Here is a 26,074-nt window from a genome sequence, read left to right as displayed (position 1 = left end):
ATAGTGTAATAATAAAATAAAAATTAACATATTATTTTTTAACCCAAAATAAATTAAAATTATCTATTGTTTATAGCTGTTTAAATTTATTGATAAAAATAAAGTTTTTTTTTATGGGATATTTTCAAATGAATGTTCATTTGACTTAACAATAGTATAATATATACAATTATGATTTATAAAAAAGTGAAAATTACTCTCTAAATATTAAGTAATAATGGTAATAAAATCTTAATAAGTTCATAACGATTATTATTATTTTTGTATAACCCAAAGATTTAAATTTACAAACCATAAATAATTGTATTTAAATAACTATAGTAACGGTTCATATTAACTATAAATAAACCCATAGAATATTTTAATATCAGTCTATAATTTATATCAATAATACATTTTCGTAAATAAAAAAATAAAGATGAAATCTGTCAAAAAAAAAGAAAAAAGAAAAGTACGGTCAGTAAAACTCCAATTTAATCGGCTAAATGAAGCTATTCATTCTTTATGCAGTGAAAAAAATAGCATTAGCACGAATTTTGAAAATTCAGCGATCGGCCAAGAAATTAAGAAATTACGTAAAACCATAGAAGATCAATATTCAATTATCGGAACTTTTAGCGTTGCTGATAATGTAAAAAAATTAAAGGAAATTTTAGATCAAAACGCGAATAATGAAATTGTTGAAAGAAAACTAAACGAACGAAATATGTTAATCGTTGAATTAAAGGAACTTGATATGGCTCTGATAACAGCACAACAAGAACAGGAAAAAATTTCGGAACAACTTTTCATATTGGAAAAAGAACGACGTGTATTGGCGCATTTGATAGCGTCTACTTACCAAGAGAAAAATAAAGACGTTGTTGAACAATAAAATCGTAATTCTTAAGTTTAATATACTTTATACTCAACTTAGGTTTTTAGCAAGTTAAAACTTTAAATTTTATGTGTAACTAGGAGTTGAATTTTTAAATTAGGTATTATATTTTTATTTAAAATTTTGTTTTTTATACAATTTAATTTTACATAAATATATATATATATATATATATATATTAATATATATAAATATATCATCAAATATTTTTGAAAATCGTTAGTTAATTATTAATACTTGAAAACGTATATAATATAATATAAGTGTACTACTTTGAATTCGAGCATGAAATACCAATTCTTATTAATGTGAAACGTATTAATATTTAGAAAAGTTGTAAACCACATGTTTCCTTCAATATTGAAATTTTCGTTGCGAAATTTTTAATAATTCTTTTTATACGAGTTTTATGATTTAACATCCATTTAGTTCATCAAAAATGTCTATTTTAATATGGATTTCTGTTTGTACTACTTATAATTTAATAATTATGGAATATTTTCATAAGAGTTAAATAATGTGTATTTGTAATACATGAAAACATTTGGAAAAAATATAGAGTATTAGTTTACAAAATACGTATGTTACTTGCTATTATTCGACTTTCCGTTAACTACCTGTAATTGACAGGCTCAGATAAAAATTATAAAATATAAAGAAGAAATCGAGGGTTAAGTTTAAATTTGACAATTAATGATTGGTTAAGATAAAGACACCATATACACTCCGTCAAACAAACGTCTAACGTAGAAAATTTTCTTCATAAGAATCAATTTAACTGTAAGTTTTATCATTAAAGTGAATTGATTTATCATCAAATGTAAAGGTAAGAACATAATATATATATTTATATGTTCGGTTTTTTTTTCTATGATTCAATATTGAAGCAAGTTAAGATGAAAAAAAATTCCAATGTTAAAATGCTTATAAGTTATAACTCCAATAAATTCTTATTTTAAAATTTGGTGGTTAGTCAAGAAATAAAGATGAAACATATAACTAGGTATAGAAAATTAATATTTAATTATCGGCGCTTTTTGTATTACAGATTTTAAATACTATAACGTAATATGCAATTATACACGAAAAATTAAAAAGTTTATTGAAAATTAAATAACATAAATATGCAAATCATTAAAAATTTTCTCTGAAGGGATTTAACCATAATTACTGAGATTATTTAATGTATATTATTAAAATTAGGTACTGTAAAAATCATGACAACGACAAAAAAAAAAAAAGTGTATCGTGTAGAAACGTAGTTGATTTTAACCTTTTTTTTTACAATAATTAATTACGCCCTAACTTAAAACCAAATAATTCATAAAAAACTTATATAATTAGGACCAAAAACGAATAGTATAACTAAAAATGTAACTTTAAAATTTAAAGTAATGACGAATAGTATAATTAAAAATATAACATTAAAATTTAAAGCAATGTACCAAAAATATATTTTTGATAACACACTAATACATATTATTACAGTACTACTGTCATGACATACCGATTGAGAATCAGTAAAGTGAACCTTACCAAATGTACTTGCTGATTAGTTGACTTCGACACATGAGAAAGCTTTATTATACTACTTTTAATAATAAATTAAGTTATTAATTTGAATCAATTTTGAATTTGAAATCATCGCAAAACATTAATTTATTGCCAATGCTCAATGGTAATATTTCTTCCAGATGTAAACAGACTAGACGATAATCACCTAAAAAGAGAAAGTGCTCGAACACAAAAGACATTTTTTGCCGATTCAATATTTTTCAATAGGTGTTGTTTTAAAAACAACTGTGCATAGCAATCATCGCGTACACCAATCAAAAACTATTGTTATACACATGACTGATAAATATATAATAATACCGTATTTTATGTCATAACATAAACGTCACATTTGTTTTTAACATTTAGTTCATATTTAATAAAAGTAGTATGGTACCCAATTATTGTTGAAAAAATAAATAAAACGCTTCATTTTTAATACAATCAAACCACACTACCATCAATTTTCGGGTTATTTTTTATTTTAAAAATGTAAAGGGTGGTTGACATTTAGGGTAGTCTACGCAGGTATACGCCCCATTACGATATACATACGCACACGGTGAACGCGGTCACCGTACTGACTCCTGCCAAATATAATATAATGTATATTTATTGTTTATACCAAGCTACAGTATGGCCAAAGATGTAATTTATGAAAATAGCGATTTACAATGGTCGATAACAAATGTCGGCAAATAAGAAATGGGAATAATTTTGTTAGTTAGATATATTGATGACGGGTCAATTAATTTCAACGTCCAAGTGAAATATTGAAAAAATAATAATAATATAATATAGGTCATGTTCAATATTTTCGATTAAATATAATAATCGTAATTAAATAATAACGACTTAGATTTGATTTTATTCAAGTAGAAGAAAAATGATCTTAAGACCCAAAACAATAATAAAAACACAAATAAATTATTAAAATATCCTAAATTACAAGTTTGTATGGTTAACATATTATTTGATTTGAAATTCTCCATAGTATTATTAAAAATTGATATATATATATATATATATATTATATACATTTAAAATAGTTGGACAAAAATAATATATATAACAAAACGTATTATAAAAAGCATCATACTTAAAGTAATATATGGTAATGTGATAAAATACCCAAAAAGAATACTCACTGAAATTATATCCGAAATAAACAACACCGATGAAAATAATATTTGAAAGACAAAATAACCAACAATAAAAAAATATTATATGTTTTTTGGGACGTGGGCGCTGTATGCGTATTCGGTAAAATTGTATATTAATAACTGGTTTAATTAATAATTATTATTTTCGATGTTCATGTGTAAATATACTATCATAATCAAAACTTGCTATTTCCTAATTGCCTCACGTGTATTATTACATACCGAGTTTCTGTTATATTTGACGTATATTGTGTATAGATTGTATTTTTGTGTAATCGATAGTCTTCATTTGTCGTTTTTATATCTACTCACCGCGAGCTGTGTTTAAAAACAACCAACTATAATTTAGAAAATTTGGAGGTAAATACATTTCAAATAACTTTATTGTAACTTTGTGAATATTATATTTAAAATAGAGAATGCGTGTAAGTACTAAACGATTTTTAATGTCAAAATATTTTTATTATTCTTATACTAAACTAATGGATTTTTGTACACATAATTTTACATAATTTTATGGTTGTTGAAAAAAATAGTTATGTTTAGTTTATCAAGTATAAATATTTTCATTATTTAAATTTGTTGGATCATTACTATTATTATTTTTTCGTATATTTTTCTTTTGGATATTTTATATTTTTAACACCTGATAAATTGAATAATTAAATCAATTGTTCCATATAAATTGTTGTATTCAATCTTTAACATCTTGAAAGTTTAATTATTCGAAATATAATATACAAAAATAATAATATAATAATAGTATTATACTAATTTAATATCTAATATTCTCTTGTCTAGCGTAGGTTTTTTTTTTTGGAGAAAGAAGAGTTGAAATAAATCTAATTCAGTAATTAAAATTCTTGGGTTCATATAAAAGTTCTATTTTTTTAACAACGAAAAAATATGGGCAACCAAACTGAACGTTCATCAAATGTATTGTCTACGCATTTGAACATCTAAAATTATTTTCTAAAGTAAAATATTCAAACAGTTCCAGATTGCACAATCGATCTGTTAACCAGTATTTTAAATGTTTCGATGATGTATAAAATTACATTAATCTTTAATTTTCAATCTATTTAGACAAAAATATTAAATGAATATGAATTTTGGATGTTCTTGGCCTAATATTCAAAATAATAAGAACAAACATAAATAAACAATTAACTAACATACAACCAATCTATCAAAACAGAATAAAATATTTAGCAATGTCCATATTTTTTGTCAAACTTTTAAAACTATGACAAACTCGTGTTTTAATGGCATTTAAAAAAGAATACATTGAATTATATTTATGTTTATATTTTTATAAAAATAATACAAATCAATAAAAAGTGTTTCAAGTTTCTACTAAATGTGTATAGTTAAGAAATACAATTTATATATTTGTACATGATTTATGTTTGTTATGTTATAAATAGGTACTTAAGACTTGAAATAAATAGTATAAAATATATTTCATATGAATATAATGTTATTAGGTATTTACGAGTATATCTATATATCTAAACATTTTATAAAGTATAAACCAAATCATTATATGATATTTGTAAATATTATCACCTATATTATTGTAGGTGATTTTAGATTCGTTGAATAATAAAATCCAACTTTGTTTTAACTGGCTGAAATTGATAAGCCTAAGAAAATTGAACGGTATCAGTTCGAGTATAAAGGTACAACTTTCGGTAGTGTTACTTGCACTCGTGGTAAAAAGTAAAAACATTAGATATAATTATATAAACCTACTTACTGAATCGTTATGACTATGATAATTTGTTACCTTTTATCCAATTATTATAAATATATTACAATACACTATAATAATTAATTACTGAGCAGATAAGATAAAGTAAAATTCATTTAGTTGAATTTAACCGCATAATGTTGTGTACACGTATAATTTTACATTTCCGTCTGTCGTTCAAAAGTACAATTTAAGTTTCATTACATCAAAAATCAATCAATATATTATAGTTCCAAGTAAGTATATTAACTTGTATTATTATTTATAATATACATTACAAATGTGTATTATTATTATATTTATTTTTTAATTTTAATAAAAATATTAAAATAGACATATCATATATGTATGTATTATGCAATGATAGAAATTTTATTTTAATTACATATAATTGAATAGAAAAAAAAATAGCAATTCTTAAAAGTTATCCTTAATTTGTTTTTCTTTACATAGTATTTCCCCATTAATTGAAGAATTTTCTCCAATGTGAGTGTTGAAATTTTCTGTGTATTTACCGAAAAAATAATATTTTTCATTTATATGATGCATCTACTATATATGATATCGACATTTAATATCATAGATTCAGTAATAACAATAATATTGTTATAAATAATGTTAACTTCTTTATTATTCTTGCTGATTTAATTTACTCCAATCACTTAATGGTCAATAAATTCTTCAATTTTCTCATTAACGTATATCAACACATACATATCACTCTATTCATCATATAATAGAGAATTTTCCAAATACTGTCTTCAAGGGTTAATAGAGATCGTCTATAAAAAATGTAAAATTATTTTTATCGTTAAATCCGATTTATTATAAAAATATTAAATCAATTAATAATATTAATAAATTAGCTATTTTATATAATTTAATGAATTTAAAGCAATGAATTATTATCACTAAATTGATTCTTTCCTTAGGTCTATAGCCTTTATTTCCCCCGTTTATAAATTATGTTTATTGTAAAAAATATAATATTATGTGTACCTACAATTGTATACATTTTTAATAATAATAAAAAAAAAGTAAATTAAAAGGAAAAAAAGAGAGCAAGTGAAAAGAACTTTAAAACGAATAACAATTTAAATCATCTATTCGTTTTTTATGTTTCATATACGAGTATATGACATTATTTTTTAATGAATTTCAATAATAACGATTAATTGATGAAATGGTGTTAAAGATAGGTAAATCAACTATGCGAACGTTGTGGGCTCATTTTTCTAGTATCTTGTATTATTGATTTTTTAATTAATTTCAAATTTAAATCTATAAAAATTATTAACGACTGATATAAGTGTTTAAGTTTATACATATTTCTATGAAACCTACATTTTAAAAGTTATAAGTTTATAACTATTATAAATTTAATTGGAATATCTGTTTAGTGTTTTTAATATAGAACAACGATAAAAACTTAAATCATAAAATTGCTCAAATTTAAAATACAATTTATTATAATATATATTATATAAATTTTCTTTATAATGACTAAATACTAAATAGTATCGAACGTAATTCATAGTCAATTGAAATTTATATATTTTTTGAACATTTAAATAAAATGTTGGTTTCCACCAAACACACATTCTATGTATAATTTATAACAATGTGTTCTTTTTTTTTTTTATCAACGCCTTTTTAAACTGGGTAAGTAGCTTTAACCTTCAAATTTGGGAGCGAATTCTGGTAGAAAGTTAGATATAATTGGTATTTTAGAGAATCAAAAGTAAAAAAGGTTGTTCGGGTAAGTAGGTACCATTGTGCTATACAATAAGGGTTGAATGAGCTTCTATAATGGTTGTGTTAAATTTAAATTCAATAATATAATATAATCGTACACAAAAAACGATTCTAAGCGGAAACGACTGTCAAATATTTTATATGATATTAATATTACTATTATCAATACTATGTAAGTTCTATTTTTTTTTTTTTTTTTTTGCTAAAACATTGCATTTATATAACTAAAATTATCAATTATTTCAAACAAATAATAATATAGACATGTGATACTATGGCTGTTAACCTGCAACATAATATTCTACATCCGCGTAAGTTCAGATCGGTGAATATTATTATAGATTTGTCATAATTACTGTAAGTCAGTTATGTTTGAATACGTGAGCAACCTTGTATAAAATTTTCAACTTTTTACAACTTATAAAAAACTTTGATCTTAGTTTTTATTGTTTTTGTACAAAATCAAGAAATTCTAAAATTTAAAATATTTATAAATAGCTCATAAGAAATAAAATCTTTTAAACTTATAGCATGCCTAAAAAATTGTAACCTCGTATCTATAATGTTTTTGTTGCCAATTACCTACGTTATTAATTGTCTTTGTATTACAACTAAACAACAATAATGGCTGATTAAAAAACTGGCTTTGATTAAAAACTGCCATTTTTTCTTAATTTTGTTTTTCCCTGTTATTTTGGAAAGTATTGAGAATCTTTCACATTTTATTTAAATTCTTGTAAAAGTTTTATATGTTCAAATACATTATTAAGTACATAATAAATAAATAAAAAATAATAATTAATAACACAATAGCGTGTGTCAAAACAAAAATCACTTACAAAATGTTAATAATTAGATTTCTTATTGCAAGCCACCGCAAACATGACTTTTGCTGCATTGTCTATTTACGTATCATATTATGTATTACGGTTTCATTGCAATGCTTCTGGACTCGATGTTGTACACCATCGACACTGCACATCTGCTATAGTACGTGTTCATACGATATGTGTAGCACTGTGACATGTTAAGGCCCGATAGTCGTACTGGAGAACTGTAGTCCGCCTGATACTAGTAACCAAATTACCTATTATTATTTAGTTATAACATAGGTACCGGCAAAATTATACTTAGACTTCCGTTAGGTTATGCGCTTATTCTGTCGTTGAATCCCATTAATTATTTCGCAGATGACCGGTAGGTTGATGGTATTGACCAGCACCAATATTACATCGATGTAATAATAATTGTTTGTCGATACAAAGTCTATGGCACATTTGTAGGTACACTACGCGTATTACGTCCGACGAAGAAATTCGTGCAGAAAAACGCGTGGCCGTTAATGCGATTAAACTGCGATTCCGGGACGTACTTTTATGTTATTATTATTATGTCATCAAAATATAATACCATCATGGCGTTTTGCATCATCATCTAACGTCTTGTTCCGTCGCTTAATACTAGATTATGTGAAACGAAAGGTCGAAAACATTCAGTGATTCTTCTATAAATATATCGTGGCGGATATAGTTTAATAACAAGAGTATAATATAAAACGATGTTTTGACTTGAGCCATTAAAAAATAGAACAAAATAGAAAATAAATGAATTATTGATACGATTTTAAATAGCAAACGATTTACAACAAAGGAAGTATATCGGTTAATGCGATAAAACCAATTTTAAATTACTATTTCATGCTTTATTAACTAGAAAACAAATAAATATTTTAATAAACGCAAATAAGTACTTATAATAATTATACTTTTATAACATTTAGTAGTCATTTATGTGGAGTATGATGTCAATGATCATAAAATATCATTATTCCTGTAAATATGAGAAATATAAAAATGTTGAAGTTAAATACATTATCGATTTATGATGGTCAATGATCAGTTAAGTTCGACATTATTGACATAAAATAAATTCTTACTATAAATAACAATGAGTTGATACTATCGACCTACATTATTATAATATATCAAACTCATATCTATCAAAAATGTTGAAGTTGACAAACAAAAACTTCTCAAAGCTCAAAGTTGGTACGTTTTAACATACATTTTAATACGGTTTGATGTTCTATTCTAAGCTTATTTTTCTAACAAATAATATTTAGTACACAAAGATTATATGTACAGGGTATATATAACCGATTTGAATTTGATTTTTAATTATAAGTAATCGTTACAAAATATGACGTGTTGAAACACAAGTATACATGAAACTCTAAAGTGCATCATATGAAGATTAAAAATTAATAAGAAGATTATTTTCTACAGAGCGCATTAAACTAAAATTTTTGATAACGTTGCTTATAGAAAAAATAATAATAAAAAGAAAAAAACAACAAAAACTTGTGAAAATTGGTCATACTGAAAATCATATTAGATATCTGGTTTAAAAATATAATAATGACAATCAAAGTCGAATACACCCTGTGAGAAGTAATTTTCCTTACAAAAAAATCATCGAAATTTGATTACTGTACCAGGCATAATAGTTTTTCCTGTAAGAAACGGGTTTTGAAAAAAAATCGGGTCACTTACACGCTGCTTTAATTTAAATTCAATAATAAATCATTCTATAGAACAATACGGCTCTTGATACGATAAATTGCCTCAATTTTTTAGTACTTATAAGTTATTTATTTCATGATTACCATATTATTGATGAAAGTTAAAATATTTGTTGCTAAAAATATTGAATGCAAATTCAAAATTATCTCTGCCGGACTTTACGAGTCGTGTATAATAAAATACACAATTTATATTTCATAAAATCAAAAAATAATTAAGTACAGAACTACTTAGTGTTAGCTAACTGGATTGATATAAAATAAAATAATGTTGATTGAATACAGAATTGAGTCAGAACAGAAATATTCGAGCAATTGAATTACAGTACCCTTTCCTTGATTACGTTTTCCGAACCCTAAAACATGGCATAGGCAAACTATAGAGACAGACTATAGTCGCCGCCTGATTTCTTAGTCTTTTTCCCCCATTTAGGCATCTAATAGCCCCAGCTGAATTAGCAAGCTGCATTGCTCATCACACTTTCACCCTTCCCATCATCACTGTATATTAAATAAACAATCCATTATTCCAACATCTAAACAAATTAACTAGGTACTCGTCTTCTTCTTCTCTCTTCCCCTGACATACGTCGTTGAATCACTTGGCTATTGCAATGTTGTTTTGCATAGAAAACATAATATTATTTAACATCGTTGGCTGAACTACCGCGTTCGATCGGTCTATCTCAACATTTATAGTGTTTAAGTAACCGAAGTATTTCAATAGCTAATAGTCGTACGTTTTCAATAACATTTGAAAATTTATTTATTTACCATTGCCCTATCGAATATATTGATTTTAGTTCTTTCAAAATAAGTATCTGTGCTTTTAACAATGTATCAACGTATTTGGATACGTAGAAATAATATTATATCGTGATTGCCTATAGCAAGACTGAGCACTTCTACGAAAAAGCTTATCGATCACAAAAAAAATATGATTTCTCGTCAAAATAAAGTAAAACATATTCTTTGTACACACTATGCAGGTTCTAGATGAATTATATATATACTGCATTAAGAATTTAGGATGATGGATAGCTTTTACGGTATTTTTAGATTATAGAAATAGAACTAACGATGGTGTTTCATGAAACGACAGATTGCTTTTAAATAATATAAAATGCTTTTAATATCCCTAGGAAAATAAATAAGAAGTGGGTTTATTATTTTTAATTAAACAATTCTTAATAATTATTTCATCGAATTTATAATAAAAAAAAATCATATTAACTTAGCAACCATAAAACTTGGCGTCAAAAAAATCATTTAAATTAAAACTTTATTGATTCGATACATAAGTAAATTAACCAATCGATAGCAATACAAATAATTATATTAAATATTACTAATTATCTTTATTAAAGTCTTTTTTTCTTTTCATGGTGAAATGAATAATTTAAAATTGTTTCATGTAATAACCTAACTTTTACAGATCCGAGCTAAAAAATCATATCAAATGCATAGGTACCTATTGACGAACAACGTAATAAAAGTTTTGAATTTATTTTTAGCATTCATAAATATACGATATAGTATTATACACATTAGTATATTTTATAAAGATATAAGTTTTACTCATTAAAAATTAATTTGAAATCAAAATAATTTTATCGATTTATTTTATTTTTTAAATGCTTCAAGTTATCAAGATCCTATATAAATATTATGCCTGTATTTTTAAGTATTAACTACCTATCATATTATTTATGATATAAAGTCCTTGAAAAAATGTTAATAGAATATTTTAATTCTAAAGTTTTACCTATTTTCTACAATTCTCTTGAAAAATATAATGGCGTCACCAACCAAAAAATAAGCGGAATTTAAACATGAGATATTTTTTATTATTTAATGGAAGATAAACTTTGATAGTTCAGTAAAATAATACGTACTCATAGTAGTATATTTTATTAGATTTTTACTGAAACAAAGAATATTTATTGGCATTTTAAGAATTGAATGTGTTCGGCAATTTCTTCGAGTAAAATAAATTCTCTGAAAGTTTGGTGTCGTTTCAATCTATAAATTGAGAACTGAACACCATATTAGAGAACTTTAGAGAGCTTATATAAAAAAGTAATAGACTTTTTAGATATACTCAATATTTTGTGAAAAATGACTGTCTACCTTCCCCTTTATCACACTTCAATAATAAAAAATTACGAAAAACTGACAAATTTACGTACACAATGAAATAAATGTGTCGTAATTTTAGAAATATTACAGAGTTCAAACCTTTAATGTATTTTCACCCATTGTGCTTATAGAAGTTTGAAGACGTTTTAACCAAAATTAATAACTTGGTAATGTTTTGTTTGATTACTTGAATTATATATATAACAATAAAAAAAATACCATGGTGGATATAACAAAAAAACCAATCACAAATATCCACATATACAATATTGAACATCAAATACATGATTGAATTGATTACGAAAATTATACACTCGACATATTTTATTAAACACAAACATAAGCCTTGAGCAATTTATTAAATCAATTTTGACAATTTCAGTGTTGTCTTATAAAGATACAACAAGACGATATTTTAGAAATTTGGTTTACCATTTTAAATAAATTAGATATTAACAAAGAAATAAAAATTGAATAATTTCATATAATACGATTATATGAATATAATATAATATCATAATTGAATTTCCTTGTCAATAGAAATTCTATAGATTTCATGTATAAATATAAACCATAAAAAAAGTCGTTATAAAAGTACTGATACAGCGATATAACGTGTCAATGGATCTGCTGGATCTGGTGCATTAAATTTGAATAGTAATAATAAATGTAAAATCAATGAAAATATTTGAAGAACAATTTTGTATTGTATTTGATTAAAACTTAAATTAATTTTTATTTTACTTAAAGCTATTTTACTGAGAATTTTAACGTTATTTATCGGAATCCCGAACATGTATATTCCTTCCTGAAAAATGTCCACAAATAATGATAAAAAATACTTTTTTAAAGGTCATTGTCAATTAAAATAGGTACATATTATATGGGCAAATACCAATTATAGTTAAACTACAAACTACAATTTCTACTCTGTAATAACTATGTATGTACGATAAGTTCTCAACATAACAAATTACATTTTTACGATATTAATATAATATAACTACCAATTAAAGAGGGTTATAAATTGGAGTTTTGAAGAAAATTATTAATATATATATATGTGGTATTTTATATCATTATTTTATGAAAAATGTTAATTTTTAAATTTATTATATAAATTGTATAGGTTTGTGGAAATTAAATAGAAAATTCATCAATATAACATGACAATACATGTAAGCTGTTGTGTAAATACTAGTTATAATTCAATTTTAGAAGTAAACACTCTTTATAAAATCGAAGTAAAATAATTTTAAATAAAATAAAGTAGTGGCAGGTACTTATCCATTTTTTTAATACAATATTTAAAATTTATTTTACGATTATAAAACACAAAAATTATTTATTTTTACCATTTTTTATTAAATATAGAAAAACTGATGAAACTATAATCATATTATCTATTAAGCTGCAGTTTTAAAATTATACTTATTATATGAATAATAACAAAAAAAAATATTTTCACATTCAAAAATGTAAATTTAGTTTTTACTTTTTAGTGTAAATTTATCGAAATAAATTTGTTCATTGAATATCCGCATAAGAAAGAACATTTATAATATATTAGGTTATGAGCGAAGCGATGAATGTATTGATTTTATAATAATGTGTGTTTTTTTTTATCTGTCTTTCCCAATATTTTAGGGCAGTAAAAATCCTTAGATTTTCAACTTTAAGGTAGGATTTTGGTAGCAAATTGAATCTAGTTGATATTTTGAGAAACCAAAAGCATGAAATTATTAAAAAATACATATGCACAATTTTGTTTATGCATTTTAAGTTAAAATCTTCACAAAATTAACACAGTTATTTTTATAAATATTTTTATTTTAAACTTGGACTTTGGATTACATATTTTAACAAAAAATAACAATGTAATTATTTTGTTTTAATTCAAAAATATTACTCGTGTATTATTTACTTACAATATTAACGTGTATTATGAATTTTACTATACAATGAAATTTTCAAAATACATTGATTCATTTTATAATATTATCTATTTATAATATGAATTGTCTTACGGTATTTAGAGTAAAGATTAAATAACAATAATATAGTATAAATATTTATATTATAATCACTAGTTAGTTACTTATAGTATAATAAATATAATATTTTTGGAAAAAAATTTATCAACATGCCGTAATACTAAAAATAAAATAAATCATAGCAATAATTGCTTTGAATATATCAAAAATTATATCCGGAAATATACTTAATGCTATAGGCTGACAGACCATCAACTATTTTTCGTACCCATATACGATGATATATTATTGAATTTAAATTTAACACATCCATTACTATAACTCACTATAATACCTATTGTACAGCAAAGCGATATCAATACTTTCTCATTTTTTCCAGATCAGTTTGAAAGGTACTGAAATTTTTTTATCTTTAACCCTTTAAAATACCAAACAGATTTGATTTCCTACCAAAACCCACTCCTAAAGTTGAAGATTAAATCTATTTTTACTATTCAAAAAGGTGATGTCAAACACACACACGCACACACACGATATAGTTGTAAAAAATAAAATACATTCATCACACAGCTCAGAATCTAAAATTCTAATATTGAAAATTCGGAAAAGTGTAATTAGTAGTTTTACATTGATGTTTTTTTAACTGTATAGTGTATATATCAGGTTTGAAAAATTTAAATATTGTAAATTATTTGTGGAATATATAGAGATCAAAATGTTGTTTAAATAAACTATAAATTACAAATTACGTCCAACATTATTTATTTATTTTAAAAACAACATGCAATAATTAATTAAAATGATAAATAGTAATTTAAATACAGTGATTGTATGATTTAAAAAAGATATATCGTTATTGATCTGAATTTAAAAAAAACACTAAATAGATATTCCAATTAAATGTATAATGGTTATAAACTTTTAACGTTTAAAATATAGGTTTCATAAAAATATGTATAAACGTTATCAGTATTATCACTTATTTTAGTCATAAATTATTCTGGTTTATTTGAATTTGAAATGTATTAAATAAATCAATAATAATATTATACTTTTATAGTAACGATACTAAAAAATGAACCCACAACGTTCGCATACCTGATTTGCCTATCTTTAACGCCGTCTAATGAAAATGTATTTAAAAAAAAAAAAAAATGAAATAATTATACTCGTATCTGTGATCATTTTTTTTTTTTTTTTTTTTGATAACAAGAACAGATCAATTAAATTGTTATCCATTATAATCTCTTTTCACGCGATATTTGAGCTATCTGTACCTATAGCATACAATAAATTATAATAGTCTGTAGAATATATTATTATAACGTTATAAAATGAACATGAATTAATATATTATATTTTAAGTTAGTGTGCTTGGATTTAGACTAGAAAATATTCTCAACTACCTTCTACTCGATTGCTTCATAATGTCTGTAACTATTTAAATGTATTCAATTATTAATTGAAAATTCAGATTAATTAAATTAAAATTTTTCAATTATTATTATTATAGATATCTGTAATAATTAATATTATAACATAATAATTATTGTGAGCAGTTACTTTCCACGCTAATAAATATAATGTAAAAATAGGACACATTCAATTATAACGACTATTATAATATAATTACCATCACAATTCCTCAACTAGTTAATTTTTAATGATTAATATGTATATAGAAACTCCAGTGTCCAAACACTCCAAGTTATTAGATATAGTGAATTATAAATAGCAGTAAGTATATTACAATATAGTAAATGTCGTTTAAGAAGGGCTTAAATATAATATCATAATTATATAATTCAAATATGACCATACCGTGTCAATGTAAAATTAAAAAAAATAGAAACGCTTCTCATCGTAGATAAATTATCGTTCCGTTATACAAATAAAGTTTGTCTATTGTGAGCGTATAAGTATTCTATGTGTCCACATCAAATGTTGCATTATTAGTGATTAACACAAAACAGACTTTTTTCACAAAACCTATCTAACTTTAAACCTATACGATATACTAAATTGTATAATCATACAAAAAACCAATGTGTGGCGTCGTGGGAACTGTACCTACTTGTTATAGGTACATTAATTATTTTATGAAAACACAATTAAATTTATTATAATTGTAAAATTTAAATCTTTGTTAATTTTTCCATCAAAAAATCTATAATTGAAACTTTGCAGTAGAAAGTGGTTGTTTAAACGTCGACTAACAAAATAATGACTATATTTTATGTTTTCTTATGACATTTAAATAAATCAATCAAAACTACAACAAATTCCTGGAAATTCTATTAAGGGCGCTCTAAATGCGCAAAACGTATTGTTATACGTACACTCTAATCAATTATTATCGTTTTACTTGCACTAATATTTACTCTTGTTTAAACAACACACTGTAACGTAGGTTATATGCGTATTGAAGTTTTCAGGGGAGACGGAGAGTATATATAATACATAAAAAACACCTATATCGAACTCCTAAGTAAACAAGAGGGCCTAAAATTGGAAAAATTTGTAATGTACGTAAACGATAAAATTTTAAACTAATACACAAGAAATTAACAAGAAGAAACATGATAGACGTAATATGGTGGAAACGGTGGATCGTGAAATGTTCTTTGTACTATATGAGTTAAAAAACCGTTATGTGGGCAAAAAAACTTGACAAACATTTACTTTTTTTTAAATTTTAAAACCAATTCCGTCAAAATAAACTCGACTATTTCTTGAAATAAAATTATATTGCGTGAAATATAAAAAAACATATACTTTTGACATTCAAAGCAATACATTATAGCCATAGTAGTACAATATAGTGTTGTCGAGAACACGCTTTACTGGCGTTTTTTTAGGGGTTTAATCGAAAATCGAACAGAGACAAATGGACCCGATATTCAGACGATCAGACGATCGCTTTTGAACGCGAGTATACATTTGAATGAAAAAAAAAAATATAAATAATAATGATAAAATTGTTTTATTCAGGTAAACATAATTTTATATTTATATATTTTCATGAATTTCATTCAAATATGCATAAATTCAAAAAACTGCTACAAATTATATTAATTAAAAATTCAATAGTTACTTCACAGAAATATTTTAGTTCACAAAATTGTTTAGACGTAAGAACAAAATTAAATTAATTTATGATTATTTTAATTTTACAGATAAAAACGAAAATTATATAACAATATAAATATGTGTTAAACAGACAAAACATCTCCTATTCTCCTCTAACCTTTTCAGGTAATTATCCAATACATAATATACCAAATACTCAATGGCGTACCCAGGATTTATATAGGGAAGAGACAATAAAAAAACCTTGTAAAAATTTAATTTGTATTGTTTTCACTTTTCACTATGAATCGTAACACTTCCTGAAGCTGATCAATTATATGTGACGATGAACTAAGAACTATTATAATATATTTCTTTTTCTAAATAAATGAAACTGGAAATTATTATGGTGAAATCAAAATTTAAATCGTATACCTACTGACTACTTAAGAGAAAAGATTTTTGATATCAATCATCGAAAATATGATAAACATTAAACATTAAATGAACATCTTGTACGAATCTAGCCAATTCAGCACAAAGAAAAATCAATCATAAACTAATAGATATATGGCATAAAGAATAAGAACATATTGATAATATCAATAATTTGATTATCAAATATTTTTATTCATTAGCACTGTTGGAATTTATTTGGATTTAAAATCAAAACCTTTAGCAAAATTTTTTACTTATATAAAATACTCGTAATAATTATTAAGTAAGTAACTCATATAAATCATATAATTCACAAAAAGCAAAACAAAATACTTATACATAAATTATAAATAGATATGCCGCTATAGCCACGTTTAAAAATTACTATTATTATTATTAAAAATGACGTATTTAATTCGTATGAATTAATCCCCTAATCTCCCTATAATTCTTCATTAAACTTACAAAACAAAATATTCTGCATAATTACAATCTAGAAAATCTAATTATGTAACCATTAATTTGTATATAAAAAAACCCATATAGTTTTGCCATGCTTCCATAAAATGTCTTAACTATGGTCAAAATGATTTATTATTATTCGCACACACATAAACTAACTGTCTTTGTGTACTTTGTTAATCATTAAAAATGACATATTTTGTATATAATTAAAATTTTGTTTAGTTCGTTATTTAATACTTCAAACATCGGATAATTTTCAAAATTTGAAGAAAAAAAGAGTACCTGTGAATTGTGATTATATATTCAAATAATAAAAATATGTAACATTGAAACGCGTATTACTTAGTAGTAAATAAAAAATATGTAACAATTTATAACTAACGTAGTAAAATAAAATTAGACATTTACATGTCATATCCATGTTGTAAATTTATTGTTCAGATGAATACCGTTAACCAACGTGTTAATAAAATAACGTGTTAAATTATTTAAACTACCGAACAGCAGTAGTAATCGGTAAAAATAAAACACGATTATAGCTGTACAAATACGTGTTGAGCGTATTATTAAATGGGGTGGTTTTGACCAAGTTTATAATGTGTGTCTATAATTTATCCAATTTTAATAACTAATTTATTTCTGTAACTAATGACAACCCTATATATACAAAATAATAATCGTTTTTCGTGAGCCAACAAATCCCTGTATAATATCTTGAAAATGCGAATCTTTCAAAATCCTTCCTTAGTTTGCACTTGCATTATGACAGTACTTTTAAGATTGCAAATCTCTACCTATTACAGTTTAAGCTCTATGTTAATTCTCTGTCGGTCAACTCAAACAGGACAAAACTGTAAACCTCTTGCATATATTTTAATAATTGTCTATGTTTCAACAATAAAAAACTATTATACGAATACCTATTTTATATCTTGTAAATTTAATCATGATATATTTTATTTATCATTTTGTGACCCAAAAAATGATATACTTCTTTTTAACTTTATAATATTTTATTTAATATTGCCGTTTGATATAAATTAACATCATTGCCTTTAAACTTATACTCATTTTATTATTTTATACTTAGTCACATCTATTCTCTTAAAAAAATATATTTTTTGTTTATAGTGTATCAATACCTGTGAGCACAATCGACGTGCCTTATGCCCAATGGCACAACGTGAACGTGTCTCAACAGCCGGCTCTCAGGTCATTGGTTAATGGTTATGAAAGTGTTCTAAGTGTTCTCTTTTTTAGTGTTTACCCCTGAGTATACCAAACGTCAAAATAAGTAATATTATAACTTAATTTTTAATTATTTCAAAGCAATACACAAATGATTCCATTTCATGTATATTTTCATTGAAACAAAACCATAATAATCAATAATTTATCGGTGCGTAAAAGATTATACTACCTATATATCGTATTATCGAAGTTCACTGTAGAAGAAAAACCATAGCAATTGTACATACTACGTACCTAAGTTGCGTTTTAGTTGCTGTGCGCGTTGCTATGTCATGTGCTAATGCTAAAACGACTATATTTCATTTATTTTTACTGACCAAATCTCCAATTAGTACAATATATAGACAAACCAAATAGGAGGTACCTAAGGTACCTATAGGCGTGGATCGTAGTTTATAATTTTGGAATAATAGGACGCAAACATTGATATTAATCTCATTATTATGCTGGTGGAATTGTCAACAATATTTCTGACTATCATAGTGCCGATTGGGATGTTGGCGCTATTCCTGCTGAAAGCAGATCCCGCTGAACGTGAAAACGACGGAGACATCGATGCGGATCTCTGGCCTACCGCCCTCAGTTCGCGATGGTCGAGATTGCAGCTGTACAAGAACGAGGATGACGTGGCAAAAAATGTGCAAACGGTGACAGTGTCCAAAGACACAATATACGCTATGATGCAGAGGGGCGTCAACGCCTTAAACGCAAAGGAAGTCAAGACGGACGAAGAAGGGCACGCGATCGACGACAGCGTTGACGACCAGTGGGCCCGGAAGTGTATGGAACGCATGTGCGCCGAACTGGACTTGCACCATCCAAACGTGATATCATTAATTCTGCTCGCCAACGATTATTGCGATACCCTGGAAAAGATGATGGACGAATTCGAAGTCAGTGCAGATTATTGTTATTAAATATTACTAAATCGTAAACATGCCTATGGGATTCGGATCGGTATAGATATGTTATATAGTAATATACATTGACGTATTTTTTTCTAGTTAAGTCAAGAAAGGGATTTGCTATCTGTCAATCGTGACGTGTAGAAATCTATACGTTTGACAAGTTCTTTTTTCGTTTTTCAATATATTGTTTAGTATCAATCAATAATAACGGTTACATCGCTATATTATGCATTACGTATATGAATATTATGATAGATTATAAAATAATTATACTTATTGAGGACAAAAGGTTAAATGCTGTATGTACCTACCTGTCTATAGATATATAGATATTTGCATTAACGTTTATTACTATTTACTTATTTCTATTCATAGATAGGTATATCTTATTTTATAAAAATGACTGCACTTGTCAGTATCTACTAATTTCGGAAACTACTGAACCGATTGGCACCAAATTTTATATACATAATGATAATATACTCCTTAAAAATCGGGATATGTTTATAGAGCTTCGTTCTTCAACCCATATAAGTTGTGTAAGTGGCTCACGCAGGAATTCCGTTTTGGCGCACGAAAATCGAATATTTTTTGTTTATATTATTATCTTGCCATTGATTACAGAAATAAAAAAGGTTTTATATGATTTACAATAAAATATTTAAAAATAAATGTTTATTTGATGTTATTATACTCAAAAGTTAATCAACAATTTTTTTGATAATTTAAAAGAATGTTCTTTGAGATATCAGAAAGACGTAGTGCGTAGTTCTAACTTCATCCAAAAATATATCGACTACTATATCCAATCTGCCATAGCTAGTTAGGCCAATTGCCTGTCTCGATTTAACTCACAGTCGAGGTACACTATTTTGATTTCCTCTCCCCTTTTTATACACTAAAATCAAGATACATCTATACATTATAACGTCGTATTTTGTATTTGTTCATTTTTTTTCCGAACGATGTCACGCTGGGCGTCTCCCGAGTATCTCGTTAGGTATCTAAATTATACATTTTTAATAACCTATATGTGTTCGCGATAATATTGCTAATTATTTTGGTGTATTCCAAGTGCGTTCGTAATTTTATCGCTGATAGAGTGATAATATATTTACTATAATGGTACTTATAATATTGCTTCATGTAAGTTTGCATTTGCACTATAGTCTATATCTTCTATTCATAAATAATATTACTTTCTTAGTAAATACCTATAATATATAAAAAAAATTCAAACTTCTAATAAAAAAAAAGTTTAATTAATTGAAGATGATGAAGAAAAATACCAAACTGACCGAATATCTTCATTCGAATTTGTAAAAATTAGGGCATTGGAAAATCAGTCAAAAATAAATAAATAATATGAAAATATAAATATTATAAAATATTAGTAGGTACACTTGACATTTTAAAAGCGGCTGTAAATCAAAATCATTAAATAAATAATAATAACCAAATATTTTCTTTGCATAGGGCTAGTACACTTCATGGTGCACCCTGGGTAACGAACTGAGACGTACTAAAGCTACATAAAAATATGACCTTTTTTTCTTGGGGCGCACTCGGAGTATATTTGATTCCGAGCGCACTCAAAACATTAATTCAGGGTAATTTCGGAACGCACTTAGCAAACTCTCGTCGGACTATGCATCTAGTTAATTATACATTAATATGTATAGAACGAACTATGTCGTTACAATAAGACTTTGGCTCTGCTCACCGAAAATCGTATGGATATTGAAAAGGAGATCATAAAAAAGTCTTACCAATGCAAGCAGCAAGGCGCCGACGAGAAGATTATGGCTATAGTAAACAACGAAAGCAGTCCTCACCATTGGAAACCAATTCCAGTGCCCGTTAGACACACAATTGTCAAGGCCAGCCGGGCCGACGACGACTTTTTGACAATATTTGAACAATTCAAAAAGGCGCAAGAGGAAAATCGTAAATAATGATAAATTCAAAAATGTTTATAAAATGTACACGCCTAAACTTTAAATTACTGAAATATATTTTAACACTATTAAAATAGTAGTATTTTTCATTTATATTTTAGTAGTTTAATTGAAATAAACGTTTATGGTAAATCCATACGAGTAATCCTTATAATAATTGTCGTCACCATTGGCGGGTGTTGATTATCGATTACAAATTTCTACAATTTATCGTTGTACTGATATCAGTCGAAATGCGGTGCTTACATACGCATACTGAGTGCTATTAATTATTGTCATCATGGAAATCGTACAACTCCTTTATTGCCTACCTACTTTTATATTGTAGCCACTGTATATTCTTGCGTATCATTATAATAAGTAAGCTTAGATGTTATAAGTTACTTAATGAATATAACGGCCAGATTTTTGCGCACAGATAACAAGAACCTCCTAACGGCCCTAACATAGTTTTTTGTCGTCGACGAAAGAGACGATCCGTAATGCAAGGTCGTGTAATCGACAGGTATTTAAAACGGCTTTCTTATGTGCCACAAGAAAAATGGGTTAACCTTTAATAAAGTCGGCTACCGCACTCTTAGGATATGATCGTGTAATATTTTTCTCCAGTGCATCTGTCCCGCCCAACTTGATAACAACTCGTCCTTGAAAAATCAAATACTGCGAACGACGAGCCAACGATTGGACTCCTTTTAACGAGCTATTTCAGTGGGTTTTTTTATTTCGATTCACGCGTTTTAAGAAAGTACCTAGTACCTACGTTAATTTCAAATTTGTGTCGTCTTATCCAACTACAGTGTTGTCCGTTGTCAGCTGCAAACCAAGCATAAGGTGCACGCATATAGCATATTACATTTTACATAATATTTAGATTTGTATGGTTGCACACTTGTATGCCTACACAAGCGCGATGCATTCCGCGCGCATTATAATATTTTTACTTTTAAGCAACGTTGCCAAGTGTATAGACTCGTGGTAAATCTGTAGTAGATTATAGTCAATTATTTTTACTTATTACTGCAGATACCAGATAAGCTTCCCATCATTAAGAAGTAATTGGTTATATTTTAAAATCATACTTTCATAATGGATCAAAAATGATTATCTTTATTGTAAATTCCTGTACATGTAAGAATATAACCTACTACTATAATCATGCATGTGATTAATGACTATACCTATTTACTTTCAGTTGTGTTCGTGTTTCAACCGTGTCACAGTTATACATTTTATATTTATTTATTTTTTAAATTATATTAGTATTGTATTATAGTATTTGTATTTAAATATTAAAAATAATTATGATATAACTAAATTTTTGTTTAATAAAATATTTGGCAACGTCGCATCCAGTTTCACTCGTAATCATAAGCCCTGGAATAGTTAAAATCATGTATTTATGTTCTTTGTTATTCTGGCGCTGCACCTGTCCGCACTACGCAATCGAATAACCAAAAAAGTAAAAAAACTACATTACTTTAAACAGTGTGGTGTCAGCTAAATTTTCGTTTTTGTTGTCAAAGAAAAAAAAAGTTTTAAAAATCAGTATCAACCGAACGGTAATGTAAATTATTATTATAAAAATATTCCGTTAATATTTCAGCATCAGCTATTTAAGGTCTAAGCTTCTAAAGAACATTCGACGAATAAGCGCATAACGTTATCTGGCCGACATGTCAGTATTTATTAATTTTTGATTTGTTAGGTGTTAGTGGTATTTGTTATTACTTGTTACTATTTTTACTAGTTAAAAGTACTGCAGATTCTGTCAAACAGAACACGTTATTGTCGTCGCGTGATTTTGTAATTTTATTTTGTAGAACGTCGCGTTCTAGCGCCGCTGACGAACCATGTTTGACAGTCAATGTGATTTATAATTGAATACAGTGCGACGATCTACAACTCGGCATTAATACCACTTTCGTGCGCATAAATAACGCATTATCGTGTTCAGTTTGACAGTCTTCGTAGTGCTACAATCGCGACTTTAACGTAGGTTTTTTTTTCAAAAGAATCATTCATCATCAGTTTCTTTTGTTGACTTTTATAAGTATTAATCAACTTTTGTACACAAAGTAAGTTGAAGATTCATAACTTATATAAAATTTATTTTGTCTTAAATAGAAATGAAACATTTTAAATTTAACTTCTTAAGATAATATGTAGTTTCATAAGTTTTACCAAGTACAAATATATTTATATATAATAAATAATCTATAGGTAATGTAGATACTAGTTAGCTTAAAACATTGGAGAATATATTTCTATTGTATATACAAATTTTTTATAAGCCATTTAGTATATTGGTCAGTTAATAACAGATGTTTTAATATCTTTGCTAAAAACAATTAAAATTAAAACAAATTTAAATTATTAAAAATAAAAATCTAATTAAAATGTCCAAAATAAAAATGTGTATTGAATTATTAATAATTATGAACAGTAAAATTTTATTAAGACAACATTTATATTTTATTATTTTTAATTGTTGATAAAATCCCTTAAGGACAAACTATTATAATTGTAGATCTTATTATATTAAAGTATTAAAAAAAAAAAAATCAAAATATTTATGGATTTGGTGTCAAACAACAGTATAGAACACTTATTGTAGATATATTCATAAAATTCTACATTTTTTATTTATTTATATTAAAGTTAAAATTATATTTTTTTTAGATCTGAAAACTGTTCCTGGCCTAAATTTCCAAAATCGCTGAAGAGCAATTTCGAAGTACAGATTCGTGTTATAGAAATTTGCAAGAATCTGACTCTTAGTAAGGTAGCAAAAGTGGCTTTTTTAGCAGGTTTGTGTACTTTTGGCTTGAAATTTCTAAATGCTAGATATACGTGGTCTCTAAAATTGTAGTTGATGTTTTTGTGTTAGTTGCTAATGCTGGAAAATCAATAAAAATTGAAATAAGTCAATTCTATAAATGGTATTTCAACAATTTTAAAGTAATATTTTATAAGTATTTTAAGTCTTAATTTTTAATGGTCAAATAATCTAAATTCAGTGGCTATGTAAGATATGTTAAGAGTAGGTAGCTTTAATTTTCATTAATACTATTGTTAAAAATAAAATGTCAACAGTTGCATTATTAAATACCAATCTATAATAATAATTAATTATGTGTTGATCATAATATTAAAATTAGGTAGATATTATTATTAGATGTTTTATGTATATATATTGATTCTAAATTAACCTAGTTAAATAGGAATTTATCTTTGTACTGTGTATACTATAGTATACCTATATCTGGAACATAATTATATAAGATAAACTTAATGTACTTGAATATGTCTCTAACATTAATTTCTTAAACGTTTTAGTAAGGCTGTATAACATTGATTACCATTTATCGTACTGTGTAATAATATGTATAACATTAGCTTTACAATGCTCATGCTTAATCTAGTACAGCCAAAATAAAAATTGCTAAAAATTTAACTAAAACATTATTACAATTGAAACAATTATTATAAAATATTATAGTAGATAATCATTATTATTATTTTATTACTTATTATAAGAACTTTTATAAGTTTTTAAATTAAAATATAGGTTATAGCTAAATAACTTATGACAAAAGTTAATACTATGAACAATTTATTTTAAAATATTATTTTTTAAACAAACTAAAAAAATTAAATTTTTAACTTAAAAAACTTACATTGTACATCTTTTTAATTAACATTTTAGCGTTGATTTTATTATACAAATACATTTTTAATATTTAATAATATATATAGGTATTCAAAATAAAATATTTTCTAAATGTGAATGTAGTTTTATAAGTAAGAATATTTTAAATAACTGAAAAATAGCTAGATATTTAGAATAAGTTAATCAATGGCTTAAAATTAGTTTTGCTAACCTATCATTTATTTATTTGTCAAAATGTAAAAATTGACTATTAAAATTATTATTTGAAGCAAAAACTTAATTTTTAAAATATTTACATAGTTTCTGCATTTATACAAGTAAAATTTATGTTGTTTTTTTTATGTTATATGATAGATGTTTTTTCCTATATTAGACAAAATATCTACTATTTTTAAAATTATTATTTTACATAAAATTGAATGTCATAATTGCCTTGTATGTATAATTATCTTTAATTCAAAAATTCATTTTCAGCCATTTAAAGTTATACAGTCGTTAT

General features: G+C 25.5%; 2 protein-coding genes across 2 annotated transcripts; both read left to right on the top strand.

The window, feature by feature from the left end:
* Positions 1-418: 418 nt before the first annotated feature.
* On the top strand, positions 419-874 carry LOC112596640. The gene has a single exon (XM_025342401.1). It carries the CDS (start codon positions 419-421, stop codon positions 872-874), a length of 456 nt encoding a protein of 151 aa, XP_025198186.1.
* Positions 875-19,482: 18,608 nt separating this feature from the next.
* On the top strand, positions 19,483-21,902 carry LOC112596621. The gene is made up of 2 exons (XM_025342385.1): positions 19,483-19,932; positions 21,630-21,902. Exons 1-2 carry the CDS (start codon positions 19,483-19,485, stop codon positions 21,900-21,902), a joined length of 723 nt encoding a protein of 240 aa, XP_025198170.1.
* Positions 21,903-26,074: the final 4,172 nt, after the last annotated feature.

Source organism: Melanaphis sacchari, unplaced genomic scaffold, assembly GCF_002803265.2.
Source record: "Melanaphis sacchari strain LSU unplaced genomic scaffold, SCAv2.0 Contig32_pilon_pilon, whole genome shotgun sequence".
NCBI classification, from domain to species: Eukaryota; Metazoa; Arthropoda; class Insecta; order Hemiptera; family Aphididae; genus Melanaphis; species Melanaphis sacchari.
Note: the sequence above shows the minus strand (reverse complement) of the source record. Positions and strands in the feature narration are given on the sequence as shown.

Bases quoted from the DNA above. Each gene is read 5' to 3' on its own strand.
- LOC112596640 (XM_025342401.1), top strand. From the start codon at position 419: ATGAAATCTGTCAAAAAAAAAGAAAAAAGAAAAGTACGGTCAGTAAAA.
- LOC112596621 (XM_025342385.1), top strand. From the start codon at position 19,483: ATGCTGGTGGAATTGTCAACAATATTTCTGACTATCATAGTGCCGATT. The intron at 19,933-21,629 runs GTCAGTGCAGAT...TAATATGTATAG, and splicing joins AGATGATGGACGAATTCGAA to AACGAACTATGTCGTTACAA.